The 27,569-nt window shown below is 42.1% G+C and overlaps 1 protein-coding gene across 6 annotated transcripts in view; it reads left to right on the plus strand.

Moving 5' to 3' along the window:
• The window catches only part of Stk33 (serine/threonine kinase 33), a 186,022-nt gene that overhangs the window by 120,725 nt on the left and 37,728 nt on the right, over positions 1 to 27,569 (plus strand). For all 6 annotated transcript variants that reach the window (XM_050163319.1, XM_050163318.1, XM_050163320.1 and 3 more), the window contains 8 exons: positions 501 to 614; positions 2,847 to 2,951; positions 8,532 to 8,670; positions 10,641 to 10,729; positions 12,498 to 12,585; positions 14,762 to 14,837; positions 19,172 to 19,284; positions 19,585 to 19,670. In XM_050163319.1, the coding sequence (XP_050019276.1) occupies positions 501 to 614; positions 2,847 to 2,951; positions 8,532 to 8,670; positions 10,641 to 10,729; positions 12,498 to 12,585; positions 14,762 to 14,837; positions 19,172 to 19,284; positions 19,585 to 19,670 (810 nt within the window). The remainder of the gene's footprint in view (positions 1 to 500; positions 615 to 2,846; positions 2,952 to 8,531; positions 8,671 to 10,640; positions 10,730 to 12,497; positions 12,586 to 14,761; positions 14,838 to 19,171; positions 19,285 to 19,584; positions 19,671 to 27,569) is intronic.

A 27,569-nucleotide genomic window follows, 5' to 3' on the forward strand; every position in this document is an offset into this window, starting at 1 on the left:
AACCATTGAGCTACATCCCAGCCTGGCTGGCGGTTATTAGTGTTGATTTCATAGTGTGACTCTTCGAGTTTTGGAGTGAACTTTTGCTGAATGTATTGTTTATGCATATGTATGTATGTACCAAGTTCATATGTGTATTAATATTTCATTTCTTTTCCTTATAAAAATGTTTTATTTTATTATAAAATTTTATATTAGTATTACTTTATAATGTGTAGATTGAAAGAAATCAATTTCTACATTTTTGAACTTTTCCACATTCACTTTTAGAACCTTTGTGGTTTTCTTGCAAAAAGTAAACAATTATTGAAAGTCTTTGAAACTTGACTGAGGCTAATTAAGATGTATTTGTTACTCCTGAAGCAAATACATACTATCACTATTTGATCATACTCTGGAACAGAATTCCTCCTCCCTTGGTGGAGATCTTTCAGGATTATATGCTCATTCTTAATGCCTGATGACCACCACAGAGACAGGAACTCTTGTTTTGTCTCCAGGAATTCTATACCTTCGGAAGAATATTGGGACAGGGGAGCTTTGGAATGGTCAGTGAAGCTACAGACAAGGAAACAGGAGCTAAGTGGGCAATTAAAAAAGTGAATAAAGAAAAGGTAAGGCGATCCCTAGATACAGCACCCAAGTGGGGTAGGGGTGGGCAGTGCAGCTTTCCCCTCTAACCCGAGCTGTGTCTTCCCTTGGGGACCAGGGGTGGGTTAACTGCTGGAGAAACATGGGGACTGCTCTAGTCTCTTGTGAAGGACTAGTTCCTGACTCAGTAGACATGTGCTGTCTGCAAAGTGCAAAAGCGCCAGCATAGCCAGTATAAGCAGATACATAAACTTGGCGAGTGAACTTGAAGTCAGCAGTGGTGCTCAGTCTGCAGGTGAAGGGCTGGAAGTACATCCTGTTACCCCTCCTGAGCTATTGGATATCCTTTTCTTCTATTGTCTTTTTAATTCTCTTTCTTTACTATTGGCCAATTCCCCTCCCATCTAGCCTACCGTCCCTGTGTATCTGCCATACCCCCTCTGTGTTAGTTGTTGGCAGGGGACTGGGCTTCTCCTTAAGATCCCAAACTTCACACCAGGTCATCATCAACATTTAAAAAATTCTGTCTGGATAAAGAAGCAAAATGACACCATTATGGTCTTTTCTTCTTGGATTTGTGGTAACAAGTATTGGATCTATAAAATTAAACAGTAACCTGCCGGGCTGTGGTGGCAGACACCTTTAATCCCAGCACTCAGGAGGCCGAGGCAGGTGGATCTCTATGAGTTCGAGGTCAGTCTGGTCTACCAGAGACAGTTTCAGGACATGCTTCAAAGATACAGAGAAACCCTGTCACACACACACACACACACACACACACACACACACACACACATACACACTCACGCACACACAAAAAAGAAAGACATTAACTAGTAACCTCTATGTGTTTTTTGTGATTAAAGCAAATTTCCAGGTTTAATGAGGTGACATATCAACTTTAGTAAAGCAGTTCAGAGCCTTTCTAGGAGCTCTTGCAAGTCTTTGGAACTCTAGGTGTCACCCACCGGGTTGCCTGGCACGCTGTTTCTTTGCTTTTATTGTTGCCAGGGCTATAGGTTCAGTATGGGGATTATATTTGCAACTTCAGGAATTACTCTCACTCACATACTGGTACTGGAAGTACAGTACCCTAAAGTAGCAAAATAAACTGATCTGTCAGTACAGGAACTGGAGAGCGTATGATTACAGCACATGCAGGTCACGCCGTCTGGGGAAAGAGGCGGGAACAGAATTGAGACGAGTAGCAGGAGGAATTGTGCTAACTTCACGGGAATTCACTCCTCGTGGTCACTGTTTCTCTGAGCTCTCAGCTGAGCTTGAAATGTGCCTTCATCCTACTTGGGTGGGGTGCAGCAGAGGGATCAGTATCCTCCCCACTCAAAGACGGTGAAGGTTGAACGAGAAACGGAATTGGAAGAAGGGATGGTTTTAAGTAAAATTTGGACTAGAAAATGTTTACCGTATGATCAGTTTGTTTCCCTAAGAGCCATTATGTACTTCCCAGACTGGTTCTGTGTGTGTGTGTGCAGAAATAAGTCCTTGTCACCTCTCTCAAGAATATTTTGTGTTGAAAAAAAAAGAGGAGAATATTTATTGTAAGATAATGGCAATTTCAGCCTTAGGGGAGCACCCTAGAATTTTCCAGATGATTAGACAATCTTACCTACTTCTGAAGGACAGCCACATGGTCCCTTCATTTACCTTTGTCCCAGGCATGGGAAGGATTGGATGTTAGGAGATACTGTTGAATTAGTCTAAGGCAAGGTCTCTGTCTCTCTGTCTCCTCAGTTAACCAGGAAGACCAGAAAGTAACACATACAAGGTTAAATACAAGATCCCATTGCCTATATAGATATATATGAAAATATAATATATTATGTAATAGATGATTTCTTATATTATACATATAAATAAAAAGACAACAAAAGACAAGTTTTCAGTTATAAAGTCATCTCTGGAAGATTTTGTTTATGTTATGCTAATGCAAAAGGATCACTTCAATTGAAGGGAATATCAAAAAAAATGCTAAAATTTGTGAGGAGTCAGAGGTCATGTTGTAGCTAATTTATGGAAACGGTTCAAGAGATTGATTGAGCCAAATGAAATACAGCTTGAAATTGGACAAGGGAAAGAAGGGGCATAATTTGATCTGATTATGGGATAAATTGCATGATACCATTTAGGAAAGACACTGTTCAAAAGTTCAGGAAAAGGTGTAACATAGCTACCTTCCATACTGCGGAAAGTAGGCGTGGCATTCCCACATGCAATCTGTTTCTTCCTTGGTTAAGGCTGGAAGCTCCGCGGTGAAACTACTGGAGCGGGAGGTGAACATCCTAAAGAGTGTCAAACACAAACACATCATCCATCTGGAGCAGGTGTTTGAGACGCCCAAGGTAAAGGTCCAGCAGGTGCTACGGTTTGAGGGTTGTTATTACAAAACGAATATTGTTCCCTTCCGAAGTAGCCCTCTGGGGCGCAGTTGCTCATGTCCTTGGCAAAAGTCTGTCACCAGAGATTGATGAGAACATTCTCGAGGACTTTTATTATTGATTGTATAATTAGGTGTGCAATGATTAGATTGATGTTTTTAGTTACATGTTCTGGGTGGCGCACTAGAAACTGTTAGATTAGAATAGCTTCATGCCGTCGAGATGGCATCCTTTTGCGCTTGCTCTTGGTCTCTCTGCTAGAGATCATTTGATTGTGAAGGCTTCTCAAGGTTAGGTTCATGATCCAATGAAGAGGCTTACTTGGCACAGTGTAGAAAATGCTTTAAAAAAATTCTTCTCTCCTACATTGTACCCAGTTGCAGTTTCCCCCTCCCCCACTCCTCTCAGCTGCCCCGCCCCTCTCTTCCAGATCGCCTCCTCCTTTTCTCTTCAGAAAAGAGCAGGCCTCCCAGGAATACCAACTGAACAGGGCATAACACGTTTTTATCTTTGTCTTTCCAGTGTTTTTCATCTCCTTTCTTTCCTAGATATTATCCTTCTCTAATCTTAACTGTCGGTTTTTCCCTCGTGAGCTTGGGCATTACTTGCACTTGAAGCAATACACTGTGTGGCTACACATGCGGACAGTCTGTTTCTTATGTCCTGATTCCACCACTTTGTAGCCGTGAGAATAAGGCCAAGTTACTCAACTGTTGTCTGTGCAGGCGTCTCACCTGTGAAGTGCTGACTCCTCTGGTTGTTGAGGGATTAAAGACTAATGGGCCTGTGGGTACAATGCATCCCTCTCATCCAGGGCTGGCTGTTGTTCTTTGTTCTCTCTGCCAGACTACGAATAGTCAGTTTGGGTTATGCGCCGCACTTTATCAACTGAAAGTGTTTGGCAACGAGACTGCAGCTGTCCTTTTTTTTTGTCTTTTTGGTGATCCTGAAGGTCAGACCCTGGCCTTGTAAGTGTTAAGTGATGTCCTGCTTCCCGTCCCTGAATTGTGATTTCTTTTATTCCCCCAATATTTTTTTTAATAACTTTGTTCTTTGTTGTCAGTTTTTAGAAGTTTCTATATGTGTGTGAATGTTTTGTCTGTGTGTCTCTTTTGTTTCGCACGCCTGGTACTTAAGGAGGTCAGAAGAGGGCCACAGATTGTCCGGGTCTGGAGACCCAGCTGTGAGCCATCACATGGATGCTGGGAATGGAAGGCGGGCTTCTGCCCAGTAACCAGTGCTCTTCCTGTCTTTCCCGTCTTCCCAGCCTCTCTATCATCAGTTTTAGGCAGTTTGATTTCAATGAATCTTGATAAAGTTTGTTTCATGTTTCTTGTGCTTGGGGTTCATAGAGCTTCTTGGGTCTGTGCGTTTGATTTTCATCTGATTTAGGAAATTTTTAGTAATTATTTCCCTAAGTATTTTTTTGTTTCTTTGCCCTACTCTGGAGGGCTTGGTACATATGCCAGATCACTTGGTACCTCTCACGCACACTGCTGCTCTGCTCATTCCCAGCGTTTTTCTCTGTTCAGTCTGTATAGTTGATTCTTACTGTGACTTCAGCTTCACTGTGTTTTTACATCTAATATTTTACCATCTCATCCAGTAGAAATTTGATTTCCTTCATGTGTATATTCAACATATGATCTCAACATACTCCGTGTCTCCACTCTTCACGAATACAGTGATGGAACTGAAGTCCGTTTCCTACTGATTGTGTTGTGTATGTTATTGTTAGCTCAGTTTTGATGGGCCTTTCCTCCTTCGTTCTATATTATATTTTCTTACTATTTATACTGTTATTTATATATTTATTTACCTATCTTTGTCTTTTACTACAAAGTCTTTCTATGTAGGCAGGATGGTCTGGAAATTGCTACATAGCCAAGGGTAGCCTGGAACTTGTGAACCTCTCACCTCAGCGCGTGAGTCCTAGAATTTCAGGCGTGCACTACAAAGCCTGGTTGCCAGTTAATTTTAATTGGCTTCCAGATATTGTAAAAATTACCATTTGGGGTACTAGATTTTTAGATTTTAATGTCTATTTTGAGAAGAGACGATATGGTCTCACTAGATAACCCTGAAATTAGTGAGCCTTCTGCTTCCGGTGGCTGGGATTATATGCATGCACTACCACATCTGGCCCTAATAATGATTCTGGAATTGTATTTTATGACATAGTAAGTAATCTGGAGACAGCTCAATGTCTTTGGTGCTTGATTTATTCTTTGTGACGGGTAACAGAGTATCCCGCAACAGGACTAGTTTCCCCTTCTCCTGAGGTGCGGCCTTCTGAGTACTCATACTGTCTCCAATGCTATATGATTATGGGATTTCTCTCTCTGGCCAATGAGAACACAGCTTCTCTGCCATTCACGAGCACCAGTGACTGTCCCCTCTGGCCTTTCACGTGGTTAGTTCCCAGCTTTGGGACAATGGTTAACTAATTAACACTGTGGAAGATGTGAAGATCTCTCTCTCTGTCTCTCTGTTTCTGTGTGTGTGTGTGTGTGTGTGCGTGCGTGTGTGTGTGCGTATATACATAGAGTTTCCCTTTTTGATATGTTTCCCTGGAAACTTTGGTTGTCTTGGATCCCCATCTCCTGAATTCACGGAGGCTACTGGGCCTGCAGTCCTGCAAGGTGCTCTCCTGTCGGCTGCACACTGGGCTTGGCAGTTTCAAGGTGCTCTCCTGTCGGCTGCACACTGGGCTTGGCAGTTTCAAGGTGCTCTCCTGTCGGCTGCACACTGGGCTTGGCAGTTTCAAGGTGCTCTCCTGTCGGCTGCACACTGGGCTTGGCAGTTTCAAGCAGCTTCCTCCTCCCATCATTGCTGTTGTTCTCTGCAGGCTCTGTGATGCCACCTAATTCCATGGACCCCTTCTCATCTCTCATCTGTTAGTCACACCCCTTTTTGCCCCGAGGTGCAGCAACTCTTCAGGGGCTAGGACAGTCATGGGCTTGCCTCATGGGCGTCTCTCTCACAGAACACTGCTCTTCTGTGCTGACTAATGGCTTTCCAGTTCTTAACTTACTTAAGCAGAGGGGCAAACTAGTCTATTATGTGTATAAACACGAGCTTGAAGGTAAGGAAAATGGTCATCTGTGGATGTTCTTTTCTGTTTTGTTTGATTTTGATTCACATGAGCTGGATCTGCCCATAAACACACAGGTCTAGACAGCTGAAACTATTCTAAGGAAATGGTATCTGATTGGTTGTATACTGCAGATCAAACCCTCAGACTGTAAGTCTGTCTGTGCTCTAGGTATGCACAGTTGTTTCAAATAGTTGTAATGCACTCTGTCACTATAACTTTGATCAACACACATTTAACATTTCTAAAAAGATTTATTTTTATTTTCTGTGTACCACACATGCAGCACCCGCAGAGGCCAGAAGAGGGCGATAGATTCCCCCGGAACTGGAGTTACAGATGCCTGTGAGCTGTCATGTGGGTGCTGGGAATGGAGCCTGTCTTCTGAAGAGTAGCCAGTGCTCTTAGGAATACCCACCTGTCCAGCCCCTTGCACATTTTATAAATTGTGTCAATGTATATTGTAACTGCTGAGAAGTGCGGCTCAGTTCGAAAGCCTGTCTCTCAGGTGCTTCACACCCTGAAAAGCCCTCAAGCAGCCTGAGATTCAGTGACTCAGAGTTGTGGCTCTAGGAAGAAAGACACTTACTGTTTGCTCTCCCTGCTTTAAGCATACTGACTGAACATAGAAGTTGGATTAGTAGCTGTTAACAAGAACAGAAACAGACCCCCAAACCTTCCATACAACAAAACTCTAGAATATACGTCAGAATGGAGATGTGGAGGGTGATTTGCCTGCTGGCAGTGCCTGTGGAAAGGCATGCCTTTTAGTCGGCCAGGAAGCGGCTTTACGGTGGGATATCTACAGGCGTCTTATAAAGAAGTAGCCGATGCAGAAGAGGCATTTCATCCTTGCTTCTTAGTCGCTGAGTTCCGCTGTCTCCTCTTTGACATTTCTCCTATCTTTGCTTTCGATAGAGTCTAGAATCATCTTGGACCCAGACCTGTAGGCAGGCTCGTGAAGGATTATTTACATTAAGTGAGCTTTGGGCATGTCTGTGAGGGATTATCATGACCAGGCTAATTGAAGTGGGAAGACCCACCCACTGTGGGTGGAGCTATATTATCGACTGGGGTCCCAGAGCACATCAATAGGAGAAAGTGGGGGCTCGTGAGAATATTCGGTAGGCTAAAGTGCTTGTTTCCGAGCCTACCGACATCAATTGGATCTACATGGTAGAAGAGAACCAGTAAGTTGTCCTTTGATCTCTATAAGTTTGCTGGGGCATACAGAAATCAACTTAACGTTTAAAAATACTTCTTACAAAAGAGAAAGTCAACTGACGCTAGCACTCACTGTCTGTGCTTCTTGCCTGGATGCGGTGTGGGCAGCCACCTCACGCTTCTGCTGCAGCCAGCGACTTTCCCATCGTAACAGACCGTCCCTTGAACTATGAGCTAGATCTGTGAGCCAGAACATACCCTTTCTCCTTTAGGTAACCCTTGTCAGGATAGTTTATCACAGCAGGAAAACTATGGAGCTACCCCTTTCTTGTGTCCAGCCCATGCTTCACAAGTCCCCCTGTGAACACAGGAAGCCTTTGAAGTCTGGCCTGCTGCTTGCTTATATAGGGCCCATAAGATAAGTTCTTTACACTTCCAGATAAAGGACAAAATGTAAAAGAGTAATATTCCATAACCTTAAAATTACACCAGACTCAGGTTTCTGAGTCTAAAAATACAGCATTGTGTTGTTTATGGCTGATCCCAAGGTAGCTGCTGCGCTGTGCTGTTGTAAAGAGACCATGTGGTCCACAGAGGCCATCATGTGTGCTCTTGGGTTTGGTCTTTGTGGAGAATTTTTGCTGAGCCCTGCTGCACATTACGGTTGTAGTGTTGACCTAGAAATGCAAAATTGACATCAGAGAACTTTTACCTCACGGCTCTGACTTAAACACCTCCAATGCCTTGTTTCACATGGGACTTGGGGAATCCATAGTCTTGAGTGTGCTATCCAAGGCTCCTTATAAACTTGTTCCAGTCTTTCCTGTTAGCTTCACCCTTTGCCGTCTTCCTCTTTTCCACCCAGCAGCCTGCAGCGCTCTTAACAGAGTTCCACATTTATTTTAATAGCTGCTTTGTTCCGGGCGGTAGGGCTTTGTATACTGGCCACCAGCTCTCCCTGGTTTTCCCCCACCTTCCCTACCCAGATATCAGTGCTCACTGTCCTTGGCGAGCATTGATTATGCAGAGGCAGCCTCTCTTCCACAGTCCCATGGCATGTCGGGCTGTTAGTACCTACCACAAGATATTGGAACTCTGTTGAACTTCCTGAGGTCAGGACTGTGTCTCCCGCTTCTTCGTTCCTCTTGTGTTCAGTACAATAGTTTGTATACAGTATGCAAGACATTTCCACTTGAATAAATTGATTGTGATCACACCTGTGATGTATATAACCCATAAAAATTCATAACTTTCTCCTATTCTGACTTTTAAATCTGCAATGTCAGCAAATGTACCTTGTGATGGAGCTTTGTGAGGATGGAGAACTCAAAGAAGTTCTGGATGCCAAAGGGCACTTCTCAGAGAACGAGACAAGGCTGATAATTCAGAGCCTTGCGTCCGCTATTGCCTACCTTCATAACAAGGGTAAGAAGAGGACCACACTCCTCACTGTTCCATAAATGAAGATGCCGCTGTTGCTTAAGTGGGCTGGTCTTTAAAACTCATATCACATTGGCAGAGCTTGGTAATATAAGTGGATAACAAGCACATTTCCATATGTTTCCCTTTAATTGTATTTATAGACATCTTAATTAGCAACAATGCAGGCATATAAATACATTGTATATGCAAGAGCAAACATTCATGATCATTCTTATTCTAGAAGTTTAAAACGTGGCTAGTGTCATCAAAATCAAAGTAGATCAAGTGAATTTTCCTAAAATATTTGTATACTAATATTAAAAATGCACATGTTCTAACCTTGTGAAATAGTGTGCTTCAGTTTTAGAGCAGTTTGGCTTCAAAACGGAAGGAAGAGCAGTTTGCAGTGCGCACTTGCTCCACGTGTGCAGAGCAGCCCACATTATGGTCCCCAGACCCTGTAGTTGCACTAGGACTCATTGCTAGTATTTTTTATCCTGTTGGTTTTGACAAGTGTGTAGTAATATTATCTACTAAGGTATCATCTGGAGTGATTTTCCAACACTTAAAAACACGCTTAAAAAGAGCCCTGCTCATTCTAACAGCTTCACTGCTGCCCCTTGTTCCTGCTCCCCTTCTCTTTGAGGCTCCTGAGTGTGACTCTAGAACGTTCTCATCTAACAGGTGAGGAAGTACTCATTCCACAGTGGTCAGTGGCAGGCTTTGGATCTGTTTCCTCAGCACCTACTGTGTTGTGATCAGTTCCAGAGTTCCAAAGATGAAAAAATTAAGTTCCCCACCCCTCAAGTAGCTTAGGCTAGCAGGAACTAGAGTGCAGAAACAGCTTGCAATGCCGTGTGGCAATTTCTCAATGGAGAGCTGTGTGAAGGGCAGGGAGCTCAGATGTTTGTCAGAACGAGACCTGAGGAACACGGGCTCAGACAAGAGGACGACTCAGGTAGGGAAAGGCTTGCAGAGGCTGAAGGCCACGCTTGTGTCCGGTATCCCTTGTCAATGATACGGTTTCCAGTATATTTCTATAAAATCTCAACAGCATTTTTTTGGGGGGGAGTGTGAGATTTTAAAAATTATTCAAAAGAGGGTGAGAATAGCCAAGATAAAAAGGTGGGGTGTTAGGGAGATTTGCCCCCTTCAACGATTAAAACATCACCAAAATACGTTAATTAAGATGATATGGGATTTATGTAAGCAGAGACAGGCGGAGTAACAGCACTAGTAAGAATTCCACAAACAAAACCCGGAGGGTTTATGAGAACTGTAGGTGATTAGCTGCGGCTGCCAGTCCAAGGCTGGGTCAGCTTCTTTTCCCTTGAAGTTAAACACTTAGCTTTCTACAGCTTGAGACGTTATCGCTGTGAATGAGAACTCAGTTTTTTTTTTTTTTTTTGCAGAGGAGTGTTAGATACATTATTTGAATGTACACAGAAATCTCACCTCAACTCTGACCTGTTCAGCTATAGGTTTGTGCCCCCAAGATTTGTGTATTTTATTTCAACATATGAACAGTAAAAAAAATGCATACTGCTATTTTAGAAAAATACACTGAAATACAGTTTATGCACATGTAGCCAAATTACAATGTGCTAAAACGTTTGTGTTGACAGTAGTGTTATACAGAGGCACAAGTCCCCTATTTAGAGACCTAAGGACACAGAAAACCTTACCTGTGTAAGCAAGGCTGTGTTGTGACCCAGGCTACTTTGATTCTCCTGGGAGTGTGTAGCCATGGACAGATCCCCTTGTGCACTCACCAGGCTGGCACACCAGGCTGGCACGACAGGGCACACGCAGACATGAGAGAATGGCTTCTGACAGAGATGTGGAGAAGGAGGTGTGAGTAAGATGGGGCAGAGAAGAGTCATGCTTGGTCTTCCTCACGCTGCATGTATCCGTCCTGTTCCTGTTGTCTCTGTCCTTCTGTTATTCACTTTGGCTGTCTGTTTTCCTGGTAGATATAGTGCACAGAGATCTAAAGCTGGAAAACATAATGGTTAAAAGCAGCTTTTTGGATGATAACAATGAAATGAACTTAAACATAAAGGTAAGAGCCCAGAAATACTACTCAATATTTGCCCGGAAACCGGCAGCAAAGTGCCTACAGACATCTTAGACACAGTTTGGATTCTTTTGAATCTAAGCCATTTGTGCTAAGAAGTAAAAATTCACAAAAGAAGTTGTAACTGATAAAAATGATAGTACCAAATGTGTTTTTCAAAGTGCATATTCCTTTGGATGAGTCGAAATCATTAGTTAATAGCAAGCAAACAGATGCTCTGAATTCTAATTAATTTCAAAATTATGTCTGGTAATTTGATGTAAATGTGTTACAGATTTAGAGAAAAACACACCTTGGCTGTGCTTTTGATTCTAAATGAATGCTACAGTCTGTATTTCTCATTGAAATTTTCCCCGGGTATTAATATTTATGTCTTAACCACAATTAATGTGCCAAGTGTTTATTCTTGAAGATTTTATTCAAATTAAGTGTTCCTTAATGTCAAACAAATGATAGAATACATTATTTATTACTTAGCACTTTAATAGTGGCTGCTTTCAAAATGTGTGCAAGTGTTATCTCTAGAATCAAATGTGTCTGTAAGTTGGTGCTGCAGAAGCTGAATCCATATGCAGTAGAAACAGGCTCAGCAACCCTGCTGGTGTCCCTCAGAGAATGTTCTTCCTAGTTCGTTGTGAACTCCATGCAGGCAAGAGCATCAGTTTATTCTTTGTTGGAATGTGGAGGAGTGTCTGAGACAGAGCATGTCCAGTTAACTTTTGGCAAACGAGAGACTCAGTTCTCTCCGAGTAATGGAACTGGGTCATGAAGGCTTTAGTATGTTTGTGTCTGTAGAGATGTTGTGTGGAGAGAGACAGATATTACGTTCCACGTGGGCTATTTATGGACAGCAATTGATTCAAGGCACACTGATACACACTTGTATTCCCAGCACGGAGAGGCTGAAGCAGAAGGATTGCCATGAGTTTAAGACAAGCCTGGCTGCATAGTGAGTTTTAAGTTGGCCTGGGCTGCAGAGTGAGACTCTATGAAAGGAAAAGAGAGCTGGTTTGGTAAAGTCACATAGTACTTAAAATCATTTCCTTGCACTTTGTAAGGCCCTGACGTTTGCGTTCAGTGTGAACAAAGAATCCATGCTTTGCTTGCATGCGCCATGAATGCGCCTTTGTTTCTGCTGTGGGACAAGGGCATTCCATTTGAGAGACAACCGAGGGTACGTGACAAATATTTAGTAACTGGAGGTGTAATTACCAAGATTTAGAATGGAGCAAGAGACTGAAGTTGCAGCAAAAGGCCTTCAGGCCGGCTGTGGCCAGGTCATGTTGGAGTGAGTTAGCTGATTTGCTTCATTTCACGTAGTGTAGCAGATGTCTTAGTATACTTGGTCCTCACAAAGGAAATAGTAGGAAGGGAAAACAAGCATTGCTGGCTATACATGTTACAAAGGAGTCTTAGTGTTGGTAACTATTTTCATTTAAACTCTGCTTTTACTGGACCATAACTCCAGGATCAGAGAAACAGATGACACATTCCAAGGCTAGGCTTTTGCAATGAAAGCCTATAAGCAGTAACTTATAAAAATCTTTATCAAAAGAATTAATAAAAAGCATGAACAGTCAACATCCTGGGTTCTCTCTACCAAGTTTCTCTGCACTCAGAGAGGTTGGGCAGAGAGGGAAAGTCAGGTTTTTAGTAGTAACACAAGGAAAAGTCCACCCCCAAGAAGTGAGGATTAAATGTAGTTACCGTGGATGGAAGTCACTGGGTGGCTGAGCCTGTGTATCTCTCTCAGGTGACTGATTTCGGCTTGGCGGTTAGGAAGCATGGCTCCAGGAGCGAAGGCATGATGCAGACCACGTGTGGCACTCCTATCTATATGGGTAAGTGAGAAGATGCGGAAAAGGCAGAACACCTGAAGTGAGGGGTAGCCAATACCCGCAACCCCAGCATTCGGGAGGCTGAGACAGGAGGATTGATAGGCTACATAGTGAGCTCCGATTTATATAATCGCCATGCCAATGTGTGCACGCACTTTATTATTTTATATCTCTTTCCACCAATTTCCCTCTCACATCCCAGTACTTCTCAGTCTTTCCATCTCTGAACTTAGCTGTGCTTACTTATTTGTGTCTTCTGTTCCACGGAACGAGTTTGCTATTTTATGCAGGTTGTATCAGTAGTTTATCTGTTTTATGGCTGAAAAGTATACTTTGTTCATTGCTTTTTCCTGCCTCCTTGATGCATAAAGTTTTTAAATTGTTTTATCTTACTTAGGAAAAGGCTACTTTAGATTCTGTTCAGATCCTCCCATTGGCAAAAGACATCTGGTCTGTGGTTACATGGGGAAAATATATCCCAGCACCCTGAGTTTTATGCCTGCTTATTAGTTGTCTACACTGATAACAAGTGGGGGAACAAGAAGGAAGACAGATGGTTCGTGGAGCTTTGCTGACTTCCTAAATGGCTCCTTGGCACAGATATTCTGGCTTCTGCTTCCCCGAGGGCTGCAGTGACGGTGCACATAGAAATGCCCCTGGTAATTAGGAAGACTGACGGAGTGGAGGCCAGGAGGCCTGGCCCTGCTGTGGTGCAGCGGTCAGGCGGCCTTCACTGGATCTCACTCAGAATTTGCCTCCATGATAGACACATGGCCATGGAGCAGCTCGCGCTTTGCTGGTTCTGTATTTAAAGTTTTACATGCAGCTAAAGATTGCAAACACACACAACAATTGCAAAAAGAGAAATGGTGTAAATTTTCAATTATTTGGAGACAAATTATTTAATTTGTGAGCTATTATAGTTTAGCCTTTTCTCATTCTCCCGTGTATCTTTTGGCTTCTTTTTGTTGTTTTCAATTCCTTTAATCATAGAGAGTGGGGAAGATAAAATTCCATTTACTTTTAGAATCTGTTATAAAAGTGTGTGTGTGTGCGCGCACGCGCGTCTGCGTGTATGCATGCTGGAGAGTGTGCACTCAATGTGAGGGCATTACATGCATATGGCCAGTGTGTTAGTGGAGGAGACTGGTGTGCTTTCTCAATAAGAATGCAGATTTCCCATAGGAAGCATTCTGCAGTGTGCGACTGTAGCTAAGTCTCCATGATTTTTACTTTCATTGACAGAGGGTATCAAATGCCTACATGACTGGCTCATAGGATTCTGAGCACAATTTATTATAAAAAAGAACACTGTAAATTTTAATGTTCTTTTAAAGTCTAAACATGTATCTTATTTTTGAGTTTGTGACTGTTTTTTTTTATATGTGTAAAAGTAGAATAGACCATTTCTCAGTATCATACTGGTTTTTAAAAAGCCACTCACTAGAAAACAAAACCCTAAAACCTCAACTTTAAAGCCTGTAGCATCTTAAGGTTAAAGGCACAGTGCTACTTTGAGAGGCTGTTTGAAGGGACTCTGCTGTGAACACCTTTGTCAGTCAGAGAGCCAGGAATTGAGTCGCACATACTTGGAGCCTCATCCTGCACTGGGATTCACTGGTGTTTTGACCCAGTCTTATGTGAACGTGCTTTCTATCTCGGTTTTCTTACTTAGAAAATGTGGCAAATAATACATATTCTGTCATTATGGTGCTATGATTTCATAATTATTTTCATTATTCTACTGACGTGATTCATAACCACAATATTAGCTTTTCTAAGAATCCAGATTTGTACATATTGGCCTTGATTTAAATAATATTTACTTACGTTGTGTGTTTCCTTATATTTGAGGGAACGTCTAAGATATTACTGCCTTCCGTTATAACGGCAGAACCTTTGTAAAATCACCCGGCCATTTCGCAGGAATAGAGAACTGCACATTTAGCAGTGCAGTTTCTGCCATTGTCCCGTTAGGGACTAATTGATAGGAGCGAGGACTTGGTGCCATCAGTTGGGAGGCCCGTACATTATTCATTCAGCATCTGCTGTTGACTCTTTTCTTTCCCTCTGGAGGAATAATTTACAACACATCAGCACATTTTTATGCTTTGTATTTAAGCAATTAAAAGTCATTTATTGTATTATTAATATTATTTTGTTTCTGCTTATTTGGCAGCGCCAGAGGTTATCAATGCCCATGAGTACAGCCAGCAGTGTGACATTTGGAGCATAGGTGTCATAATGTACCTTTTGTAAGTAGCCTGTTCGTCCATGGGAGCAAAGGGGAGCCTCTGACCGAAGATCAACATAGGCTTTATTTTATTTATTTTTTTAATTGATTTTATTGAGCTATATATTTTTCTCCACTCCCCTCCCTTGCTCTCCCCTCCCCTTCCCTTTTACCCTCTCCCATGGTCTCCACGCTTCCAATTTACTCAGGAGATCTTGTCTTTTTCTACTTCCCATGTAGATTAGATCCATGTAGGTCTCTCTTAGGGTCCTCTTTGTTGTGATTTTAAATGAAAACTAGACAATATATTTTTAAAGGTGTCATCTAAAATCCAGTCCGGCTGCTGCCCTGCCCTGAGCACTCCCTCACGAGCTTTCAGGATGACCGCCCAAGTATTTATTTAGTGCTATAACTCATGACCTTCAGTTTTGCTTTGCACTGATCTACAAATGCAAGCGTGTCCCACATATCCGAGTGAAAATCTGTCCTTCCTGATCCCTTGCCGAGGCTTAGAGCTTCACTGTAGCCCATCAGGAGTAGGGAAGTAGGCCACCTAGCCCTAGAGCCGCCCAGGGGCACAGACACAGTGGGGCGTGGGCACAGTTGGGTGGAGGTCACCTGAGGATTTAGGGAGTGTTTTGTATTTCCTAGTTCCCTGAATACCAGGAAAGCCTCCGTAATTTTTGCTCTTCCTTCCCTCTTGCTGTCATGATTCAGTCAAACCCCAACCTGCTCCTCCGTCTTTGGCTTTATCAGATCGGGATCTTTCTGGCTGTCTCTCCTGCTTCTGTTCATCTTCCACTCTATCTGCCGATTGCACCGCTCGCACGGTGGTTGTCCACTCTTTCTGGACTAAAGCTCTCTGATTGATAATTGGTCCTTGCTCTAGAAAATTACCAGATCATCTGGCATGTTGTGTCTGAGCAGATCGCTCACAACCTCGCTCTAGCTCGCTTTCCCAGGCTTGGGCTGCATGTGTGTTCTCATGTGCCTGCCTTTCTCACCTTCTGCATTGCATGTTGTCGGTATGTGCTTGTGTGCAAGCACAAACGTGTGTGTCATGAGTGCATACTCTCTCTGTGAACTTTTCTCCTAGGTTGGCCATACACTAGAGCTTTCTATTTAGATATATATTTACTATGTATAAACCTTTTCTGAATTTCACAGAGGATTTAAGGCATCATTTTTTTAAAAATCATACAAAATAATATCCTTCAAATTAAGACCATATGACTGGGACGTTAGTTCAGTTGATAAAGTGCCTGCCTCGCACGCAGGACTCCCTGGTTTGATCCCTGGCATTGCATGTACCAGGTGTGGTGGTCCATGCCTACAGTTTCAGCACTAGGGAAACAGAGGCAGGGGGATCAGAACTTAGTTTCCCTTGGCTGTATAGTCTGTTCCAGGCACACGAGACTCTGTCTCAATATAACAATAACAATACTAATATAGAAACATAAGCAGTAAGTTTTGCTTACAATGTGTACCTTTGATAGTACTCATTGTGATAAGTGAGCAATACACTTTTTTTGTTTGTTTGTTTTGAGACAAGGTTTCTTTGCGTAATAGCCCTGGCTGTTCTAGAACTCACTCTGTAGACCAGTCTGGCCTCAAACTCAGAGATCTGCCTGCCTTTACCTCCTAAGTACTGGGATTAAAGGTGTACGTCACCACCGCCCAGTGAATAATAACATTCTAAAAAACCAAATAACATGGTAATTTTACAATATTCTGTTTATCATATCTACTTTCCTTGTTTTAAGTTCTGTGAAAGACAGTTCAAATTATTCATCTTTGCATCCCCGGCATCCGATATAACAGTCAGACCATATTCAGTGCTCAATACATTTGTTAAATTAAATTAAGTGAATTTTCTGAGAGGTGTTCTGTTAGTGACCATTGTTCTGTCTTTAGTGAATCTGAACGCTTTAGCGTTGCTGCAACATTAGTTTTATGGTCGTGTTGGAGATTTTGCTCTTCCGTATCATGTCTAAATACTAACATCACTGTAGTTACATTTTCACAGTTGTGTGAACTGGAAGACACAGGCAGTAGAAGCCAGATGATGTGATTGCGGCTGAGACTGGGCTGGTCCACATGCATCGTTGCTTAGACAGCCTGAAGTATGAATGGATTCATAAAGCTTGTGCCGATTAGAACCATGGGGCAAGAATCCTGAGTTTAGTCTTTAATTAACATGCAACTATTTAAATACGTCTTTCATTCTCTCAAGACTGTCTATAAAAGTCCATATTAATCTGCATAATGAATCATCACATAATCCATATGGTGTTTTCTCCTCTTTGAATTTGCTGTTGAGGACAGCAAGTGTATCACACACCTTTCATTTCCCCCTCTTTCTTAAATATCTAATTGGAATGTTCCTGCTCCAGAGTGTGGTTGCACATCAGTGTAATGGCGCCGTCCTTCCTTCACAGAGGATTCTCCCGTAGCTCACCAGGGCCTACTCGTTAGTCTGGCTGAGCCTGTGGCAGCCATCGGCAGTTCCCTTCATCCCCAGCACAGCATTCCCGTCTCCGTGAGGGTTTCTTCCTTGTTTATCAGTTAACTCAGACTCGTTTCTACTTAATTGGACAATGATAGCATACGTTCTGAAGGTGAAATTAACATAAATAAATACTCTTTCTGGCTCCTCTCCTCTGCTGTCCTGATTCTTATTAACGCAACAGAAAACAACAGGCAGCTTTAGGAGGCATTTTTCATGTCTTAGATTCTCTTTTCTGGACGCGCTAGGAAATTGCTGTCATAAAGTTCCATATGCTGCTGATTGACCAACCATTAGATACATTTTGCGTAAATAAAATTGCAAAGGACTGAAAAAAGTGGAAAATTTAAAATCTAGCCCTTAAGCTATAGTTGCTTGTAGAGGCTGCGAAGAGACTGGGGACCGTGCATAACTCTGCTTGATAACAGGCTCAATGAGCTGGGCCTTGGCTGGCCTGCACTGCTTATAACAGATAGCAAATGTCCAGACAATCATTTTTCTGGTTAGTTTCTTTTTGTGTTCTATGGCTTTTAAAATTCCATTTTAAAACTAAGCAGTAGTGAACCAAGTAAGAAGAAAAGTGTCAGAATGAGCTTGAAAAATAAAAAGTATTAAAGTAAGAGTTTGCACAACAGCCTGACAACTCCTGGTCCCCTAACAAGAAATTCTTGCAGGAGAAACTCTCTGCCCCAGACTGTGTCCTTGACTGCCTGCAAAGTTCCTTCATTTTCATCATCATTGTCATAAAATACCAAATTTTAGCTTGATCATAAAATGTTCACAATTGGATCTTTAAAGTAAAACTTAGAAAATATAACTGAAGAAAGTCAGTAAAAATACAAAATGTAAAAAACTTAGACTTTATTATACTGAGAATAGACTGTGTACCTTGGCAAGCGTAATGGAGTAATGCCATTCTGTTTTTAGTAAAGGGGGAAGGGCTGTGCCTGAGAGTTGAGGCATTGCTGTGCCAAGTTCTGCCTGGGTATCCCTGGACTTACCTGCTGGCTATCTTCAGGGCTGTCCTTAGATGTTGGGATTGTTGTTGATGGTTAGGTTAACATTTACTGAGAATGTACCCTGGACTCAACTCTGAAGCATCCTGCTAGAGCTCTGGCCTAGATCTGGACTCAGCTTGGTTGCTTTGCCCCAAGCTTTGCTAAAAAGAAACCAATGAAATAATAATCCCTGTGCTACAGATGCAGGCAGCCCCGTGTGCTTGAGCTGTGCTGGTGTTGGCTTGGTGTTTACCCAGCATCTGCCCTTTCTCACTGATGGTTTACGTCCTGGCCTTCTTTTGAATACTAATGACACAATTGTGCCTGTTTCAATGCCTTTTGTCTGAGACTCAGAACCTAGAGAATTCCCAGAGTTATTCTTTGGTTTTATTTTATTTTATTGTTACCATTACTAACATTTGATATAGTATTTTCCACAGACAAAACTGTGACCTAGCCTATTAAACTCTTAGGAGTGTTGGCAGTCTCTGATAACCCTTTATGTGCTCCTGTGACCTGGTGTATAGTATGGATTTTAAGGGGCAGCCTTCCTCTACACCTGCCACTGTTACTATGCACTCAACCCTCGCACACCTTCCTGTACCCCAATGTCTCCCCACCCGCAGGATCCTGGGGCATTTGTAGATCTGTGGTCTCGGTGAGTGCCTACTGAGCTGAGACCAGCACTGAGCTGCATGGCCCCATTGCTTCCACTCTCTAGCCAGAGAGGACCCTTCTCCTCTTCCATCTGTTATTTTCCTACAAAGCATCACTACTTCTAAGTCCTGCAGAAAGTTATGTTTTAATAATCTTACGTTGAAAGCATTTGAACAAATGGCTGCCTTTGTTTAGACTGTGTGGAGAGCCACCCTTCTTGGCAAACTCGGAGGAAAAGCTCTTTGAATTAATAAGAAAGGGAGAGCTACAATTCCAAGATCCGGTCTGGGATTCTGTAAGTGACTCTGGTGAGTATGGGTTTGTTATTATTTACTAAAGCAAACAATATAAGAAAATTGACTACTAGTAAAAGTTTTGTAAATCTCTGGTTAATCATAAAAATCTACTTTATATTCAATGATATTTGCTTGTAGAAATAGTGATATCATCACTGTGATTGTTCATGGTCAAAACTTCCAGAAATAAAACAAAACAAAACAAAAAATACCAACTAAAAACTTAAGTGGAAACCATGTCCAGATGATGTGTAGCTTTAACTGTGGTTAAGAGAAGTAAGATTTCAAGGTTTTTCTCCCCTTTATTTGCAGCAAAAAACGTTCTGAAACAACTTATGAAAGTAGATCCTGCTCACAGAATCACAGCTAAGGAACTTCTGGATAACCAGTGGTTGACAGTAAGTTATGGTACTCCTTTTTAAAAACCTTTTTTTTTTCTGACAGCACTCATTTTATCCAGTCTTGGAGTCCTCAAACAGTCAATTAGTCCCATCCTTTGACAAGTTGAAAAGGAGTGGCGAGTCTTGACACATTTCTGAAATGGGCAGTTCCAAATGGTTCCGACTGTCACCACAGTTGCTCGTGCGTATTTATAGACATTCAAATGAACTTTGTTTGTCCTTTGTCACAGAGGCTTTGTGTCCAGCAGAACAGAGCTGAGGACTGTCTTAGAAGCTGTGCAGAGTGAAGCAGTCAGGACATCCAGATGTGAAGCCCTAGACCCAGTTATAGCTCTCAGTCCTTTGAGTACAGAGAGTCTTTGGGGAACCTTGGAAAACAGGCTTCCAATGTCTTTATCACCTGGGCTGAACTCTTTAGTCTATTTATTTGCATGTTGCTCTCCGCCATTAGACTACAAACCCTGATGCAGACACTTTGACCTCTGCATTGCTGTGCTAGAACAGGACCAGTCACAGCTGGAATTTGGGCGAGGCTCTCTTGACTCTTTAGCTGGAAACATTGCTATAAGTGTGTCTTTAGTCCCCAGTTTTCTACGTTAGTCACCGCTGACAGCTATTGAGATGCGAAGGAAGTGTGCAGTCCCCTCCTACATGAAGCAGCCATGGCATTCTTCAGGCCTGTCTGCTTTCCTGGTGACGTGGAATATAATGGCTGGTGATTGGGTAGCCATCCTGGACAGCAAAGTGGAACTACACCTGTGCTGGGGCTGGTGAACAACAATAAAATACGGGGTGCCAGGCACATAGTGCACAGAGTTACCATGCCAGTCATTCCGGAACTTCTTGTTTTAGCAGAAAGCAAATTTCTTTTTATCTTTAGGGTACTTTGGAATATGCAAGCAAGCCTAATCCTAGTTATTACAATTATCAATGAACAGTTAATAATGAGTGATTTCTTTTGAGTAAACAATTCACTGTCGTTAGATCGATAGAGATAGCAAGAAAAGTGTGAGATTTGATACTAGAAGTTACTAGCATTATATGAAATCATTATTGACAGTATCCACTGAAAATTAAACATATATCTAGTCACTGTTCTAGGTTCCAAGAACACAAATACAATTATATTTGAAATGAAAATTATGTGTGTAGTTTTATTCTTGAAGTCATTCCAGGCATTAGGTGAACAATGACTTAGAGACAGAGAATTTGGTAAATATGGAGGCATCATTTCTGAGAGGTGGTAGCAGTTTGGATATGGTAGCACCAACAGAAACAAAGAGAAACACATGTGAGATACAGGATTTAGACGTGTGAGTGAAAGGGCTGTGTTGTAGTTGAGCGGTTGGGTGTTTGTTCCAGCTGGTTGAGCATGGTTCCATTCATCGAGATGCGGACAGCTATGGAGAATAGATTCTCCCTGTAGGGCATGGGTGGTGAATCAAGAGGTCTGATTTAGGTGATGTTTAAAGTGTTATGTGATAGACAAGTAGATATGGATCTGTTCTGTTATAAACTGGAGAACCATGAATACATAGATGCCATGTAAAACCACAGGCTTAAGAGATAAATTAGGAATCAGGCAAAGACAGAAGAGGCCTCATAGCATGCTGTTAACACTGGAGCGTCTAGAAGAGTCCCACAGAAGTTTAGTTGCCATAAATATGTTGTCGTAGCAGTTTTAAAATTCTCTAATTTTCTTTTTACAATTTGGAACCATTTCTTTGAATAACAATTCTTTTTCTTTAAGGCTAAAACATAGTTTTCTCTCAAGAATATGATGTATCTGCCCTCTTCTGTAACTATTTTGATCCCTTCCCGGATTCTGTGCCGTAATTATTTCTGGCCCAGCAGCTAGATCATTGTGAGAAGTGCGCAGTAGATCTGTAGTACGGGAAAGAGAGTTGTAGAACAGATGGCGGCTTTAGAAAGTTGTCTCTTTTCAGCATCACACAGCATTCGGGCTTGGCCATTTAATTATTTGTTTTCTAATTAGTACAGCTTTATTTCTGGCTTTGGTCATTTTTCCAAAAGTCTCCATTTTCGAGTCTCTAACATTTGTGTCTCTGAAGCCTTTGCCAAATGGCTGAAAAGCGACAGATACTGAGTGCTATATTGGACTCTCCTAGTTGAGTGCACGAAGTTTAGCATGCTGGCATTCTCCAGGCTTCTGAGAGGCATGACTCGTTTCTTCCTAACACTGAAGTTTCCCTTCCTGTAATTCATGTGCTGATTGAAATCGTCTAAAGCGAGCAAGACGGTTCCCTCGGAGCCTCACTGCTTCGTACAGAGCCTGCTTTTCCTAATACCTTATGCTTGGTAACAGGTTCTTTTTGAAGAGCTTTATTACACAAAAAAGTCTTTGTAGTTTAGCTTATGTATTGTGCATTTTGGACCATGGTACGTATCTTAAAAGTATCCCAAGAAAAAGAATTATTTCTTTTTCCATACATTTAAGTGAACAGAATTTCAAATAAATGCTAAGTACCACCGTGGTTCCAAAAGCTGAGTGATAGATGTGAAAAGCAGCAGCCAAGGTGACCATCGTCAGGGGCAGGGTTTGAAGAGCCCTCCTCTGACTAGGAATGCGCTGGAATCTTCTGCTTGCTCTTCTGCCGTCTCTTTCCTGTCAGCATCAGATCAGGAAATGGGCACTTCTTACTAAACCTTTTTGTGGCCTCTCACTTTCTTCAAGTCCCTAGGTCACAGGTTAACACCAAGAATTTCTATTTTAGAACACATCTCCAGGGACCTTGCATTTGAAGACAGCAGGCATAAGGAGAATATATATATATCAGGAGAATTATTTTATTCTGTGGCTTTAAGAGGAATAGCTTCCAGTTCTGAACATTACTAGAGTTTTTCTTTCAAAGGTAAATCCTTCAATATGTTTTTAATACACGCTGCTAGGTCACAGACCCACGAGCACTCCCCCTCTTTCCTAGAAACCGGGCCCAGCCCCCCGTGGCTCTCTCTTATACAGGATTGGTAAGAAAGGATGCTGTACTGTGGGCCTTGTAGTCTCTCCCTCCTGCAGCTCCAGGATCAATCTGTGGTCCTACCTAGTTCTGCCCCTGTGCTCTTGACAAGTAGGCCAGCCTAGCTCACGTGGTGTGAAGTCAGAATCCCCCTTTGCTCTCTGGAACTGGAGGATATGTCTGTCCCGTCAGGGCCCCTGCCACACTACACATGATGTTGTGTTGTGTGGTATTTTGTGTTCTAAGAAACAAAGCTGGCCTGGAGATCAGAGGGCAGACCTAGCCACTAGTTAACCGTAGAAGCCAGGCAGTAGGGGCACATGCCTTCAATCCCAGCACTCAGGAGGTGGAGACAGGAAGTGATAAGGTGGGGTGAAGACAGGATCTCAGCAATTGTGGGATGCTGGAACGAGAGAGGGAGGAGGCAACTGGCGACAGCTCCTGCTTCTCTGCTCTTTCCGGTCCTTACCCCGATATCTGACTCCAGGTTTTGATTAAGATTATGTAGACTAACACTTCGGTGGTGTAATGTAGCTCCTCCTGAAGGAAAGACTGTTTTCAAGGCCTTGTTGTGCTGCCTCAGGTCCTGATGCTGTGTCTTCTAGTATTCTCCCACTGGACCATGGCTCTCAATGGTTGTGAGGCCTTCTCCTACAAAAGTTTATCCTCACGGGTCGTTAGGTGTCAGCTCCTACTACAAACTGTCTATTGTTTCTTACTGCTCAACACTCACTGCTTGTCAGGTCAATTCCAGATAATGAAAATGGAGTCTGCCGTAAGGAACCTGCCATCTAGTCAAGCAAGCAATATATAGCACACATTGCAAGGAAGAAGACACAGGGAATTTTAAGTGGTCAGAAGTAGAGGGACAGATGTTATGAAGCCAGGAAGTTCAATCTGACAGGCAGATGAGATGCTAAAGGAAATGAATGGGGAAGGAAACCAGGGGAGAAAAGGAACTGAATCCCAAGTCAAAGAGTTTTACCTTCACTCTGTAGTGAACAATTGTGTGGGGGGCCAATTTGCAAGATGACTTATTTTAAATAAGTCAATATCCATTTAAATATTGACCCCAATCTTAACAAGTATCATTTGACTTTGCATTTTCAGCACCGTCAGGACACAAAGATGAACAACACGATCTCTTCCACAAGCCATTCCCCATGAGCTGAAGTACGTCATTGTTCTGTGACCCGTCTGCAGAGGCACTAGTGACCAAGGTTCATGGCCAGTTCCAGGAGAATCTCTCCTGCTGTGCCAGCAGGGCCCTTGTCCATTAATTTACACATTGTTATTCAAGTTTTAGACACTAGCTTTTGACCTTTAGCCTTGATAGCCATACCCATAAGAGGACGGACATGTTACGGCACCTAACTCATGGTGGGTTGCTTTCTCCTCCTATATATTTTCATCCTAAACATTTTAGAATCCCGTCTGCCATTCTACTACATGGTTCTTTTGAATTCTAAGTTATCATATCCATACATATGCGTGCATGTATGAATATGTTGTTGCATCCCTAATTAATGAAACTTTCAATAAAAGTATGTCAGGAAGAGGCTCATAAACCAGGACACAAGATTTAGTCAGTATTCAGTCACTGATAATTACTCAAAACCGAAGGGGACCTGTGGGCCAGTCTGGTATTGTCTGTCTGTGGGTTCTCCACATCTAGTAAAGACACAGGCAGATTTGTAAGGAGGAATCACATCCTGCCGCTCAGCAGTCGTACGCAATTGGAGGATAACTGGGATAATAAATTAAGTTCATCAAAGGAAAGATAACTTTAGACCTAACATTTTATCATCCAAATGATCACTGACATGAAAATAAATGTGAAAGTATTTTTAAATAAACAAGACCTCAGAGAGTCCACTAGGCCCACACTTAGCACACTTGATGGAAGTGTTAAAGAGAGCTATATGCATAGGTATCTTTACATACCTAGAGTAAAGGTTATTGGTGTCCTGAGCAAAACAATAAACAATACCAAAGGAGAAAAATATTCATAATAATTCAGAATTAAAAGTTCAGATAATATGAATACTATCTCAACATTAGGAACACTGGGGAGGGAGTGAAATCATGGACTCTTGAAAAGATAGAAAAGGAGATGACATAGATAATGGGGTTTAAATACTGAAAGAGTAAAAGGAAGTACTCGGCGGGACAATTGAAATAACAAACTCAGATGGTAGAAACATCTCCTAATTTAAAAATAATTATAAACAAATTGATTTAAATGCCCATTTAAAGATATATCATCAAGTTGAAATTTTTAAAAATCTATTTATCAGAAACGCACTTGTTTTAATGTTTTACTAAATTTTTCTTTGACTGTTTCATACATGTGTGTAGGTAATGCATTCTGATTTCCTGACCTTAAAATTTCAGGAAGCCCTAACAGAGTAAACCGATATAAAACAATAGAAAAAGTGAGACTCGGTGTGGAAATGAGCCAAGGATGCAAAGGCAGAGCAGAGACTGGCAAGGAAGTCTTGTAAAGGATAACAAAATAGATAAACTGTTAAGAAATGAAGTTATTTATTTACTTAATGTGTATAAGCATTTTCCTGTGTATGTCTGTGTGCCGTGTGCATGTGTCCACATGGTGGCTCACAACCTTTCGTAACTCTAGTTCCATGGGCTCTGACACCTTCTTCTGGTTTCCTGGGACATCACATGCACGTGGCGCACATACATACAAGCAGGCAAGAAGTTATGTACATAAAATAAAATAATTTTTTATTTATTTATTTATTTATTTATTTATTTATTTATTTATTAAAAATTTCTGTCTCTTCCCCACCGCCGCCTCCCCTTTCCCTCCCCCTCCCCCAATCAAGTCCCCCTCCCTCGTCAGCCCAAAAAGCAATCAGGGTTCTCTGCCCTGTGGGAAGTCCAAGGACCACCCACCTCCATCCAGGTCTAGTAAGGTGAGCATCCACGAAACTGCCTAGGCTCCCACGAAACCAATAGGTCCAGTAGAATCAAAAACCCGTTGCCATTGTTCTTGAGGTCTCAGTAGTCCTCCTTGTCCGCTATGTTCAGCGAGACCAGTTTTGACCCAGGCTTTTTCAGACCCAGGCCAGCTGGCCTTGGTGAGTTCCTGATAGAACATCCCCATTGTCTCAGTGTATGGGTGCACCCCTCGCGGTCCTGAGTTCCTTGCTTGTGCTCTCTCTCCTTCTGCTCCTGATTTGGACCTTGAGATTTCAGTCCGGTGCTCCAATGTGGGTCTCTGTCTCTGTCTCCTTTCATCGCCTGATGAAGTTTAATATTCAGGAGGATGCCTATATGATTTTCTTTGGGTTCTCCTTCTTATTTAGCTTCTCTAAGAACCCGAATTATAGGTTCAATGTCCTTTATTTATGGCTAGAAACCAAATATGAGTGAGAACATCCCATGTTCCTCTTTTTGGGTCTGGCTTACCTCACTCAGGATGGTGTTTTCTATTTCCATCCATTTGCCTGCAAACTTCAAGAAGTCCTTGTTTTTTACTGCTGAGTAGTACTCTAATATGTATATATTCCATACTTTCTTCATCCATTCTTCAATTGAAGGGCATCTAGGTTGTTTCCAGGTTCTGGCTATTACAAACAATGCTGCTATAAACATAGTAGAGCATATACTTTTGTTGTGTGATAAGGCCTCTCTTGGGTATATTCCCAAGAGTGGTATTGCTGGGTCCATGGGTAGGTTGATCCCGAATTTCCTGAGAAACCTCCACACTGCTTTCCAGAGTGGTTGCACAAGTTTGCATTCCCACCAGCAATGGATGAGTGTACCCCTTTCTCCACAACCTCTCCAGCAAAGGCTATCATTGGTGTTTTTGATTTTCGCCATTCTGACAGGTGTAAGATGGTATCTTAAAGTTGTCTTGATTTGCATTTCCCTGATCGCTAAGGAAGTTGAGCATGACCTTAGGTGTCTTTTGGCCATTTGAACTTCTTCTGTTGAGAGATCTCTGTTCAACTCAGTGCCCCATTTTATAATTGGGTTGATTAGCCTTTTACGGTCTAGTTTCTTGAGTTCTTTATATATTTTGGAGATCAGACCTTTGTCAGTTGTGGGGTTGGTGAAGATCTTCTCCCAGTCAGTGGGTTGCCTTTCTGTCTTAGCAACAGTGTCCTTTGCTTTACAGAAGCTTCTCAGTCTCAGGAGGTCCCATTTATTCAATGAGGCCCTTACTGTCTGTGCTGCTGGGGTTATACGTAGGAAGTGGTCTCCTGTGCCCACGTGTTGTAGAGTACTTCCCACTTTCTCTTCAATCAGGTTCAGTGTGTTTGGACTGATATTGAGGTCTTTCACCCACTTGGACTTGAGTTTTGTGCATGGTGATAGATATGGGTCTATTTTCATTCTTCTACAGATTGACATCCAGTTTTGCCAGCACAATTTGTTGAAGATGCTCTCTTTTTTCCATTGTATACTTTTAGCTCCTTTATCGAAAATCAGGTGTTCATATGTTTGTGGGTTAAAGTCAGGGTCTTCTATTCGATTCCATTGGTCGACTTCTCTGTTTTTATGCCAATACCAAGCTGTTTTCAATACTGTAGCTCTGTAATAGAGTTTGAAGTCAGGGATGGTAATGCCTCCAGACGTTCCTTTATTGTATAAGATTGTTTTGGCTATCCTGGGTTTTTTGTTTTTCCATATAAAGTTGATTATTGTCTTCTCCAGATCTGTGAAGAATTTTGATGGGATTTTGATGGGGATTGCATTGAATCTATAGATTGCTTTTGGTAGAATTGCCATTTTTACTATGTTGATCCTCCCAATCCAAGAGCAAGGGAGGTCCTTCCATTTTCTGGTGTCCTCCTCTATTTCTTTCTTCAAAGACTTGAAGTTCTTGTCAAATAGATCTTTCACTTCCTTGGTCAGGGTTACCCCAAGATATTTTATGCTCTTTGTGGCT

Source organism: Alexandromys fortis, unplaced genomic scaffold (assembly GCF_014885135.2).
Source record: "Alexandromys fortis isolate MF-2015 unplaced genomic scaffold, M_Fortis_MF-2015_v1.1 scaffold_129, whole genome shotgun sequence".
NCBI classification, from domain to species: Eukaryota; Metazoa; Chordata; class Mammalia; order Rodentia; family Cricetidae; genus Alexandromys; species Alexandromys fortis.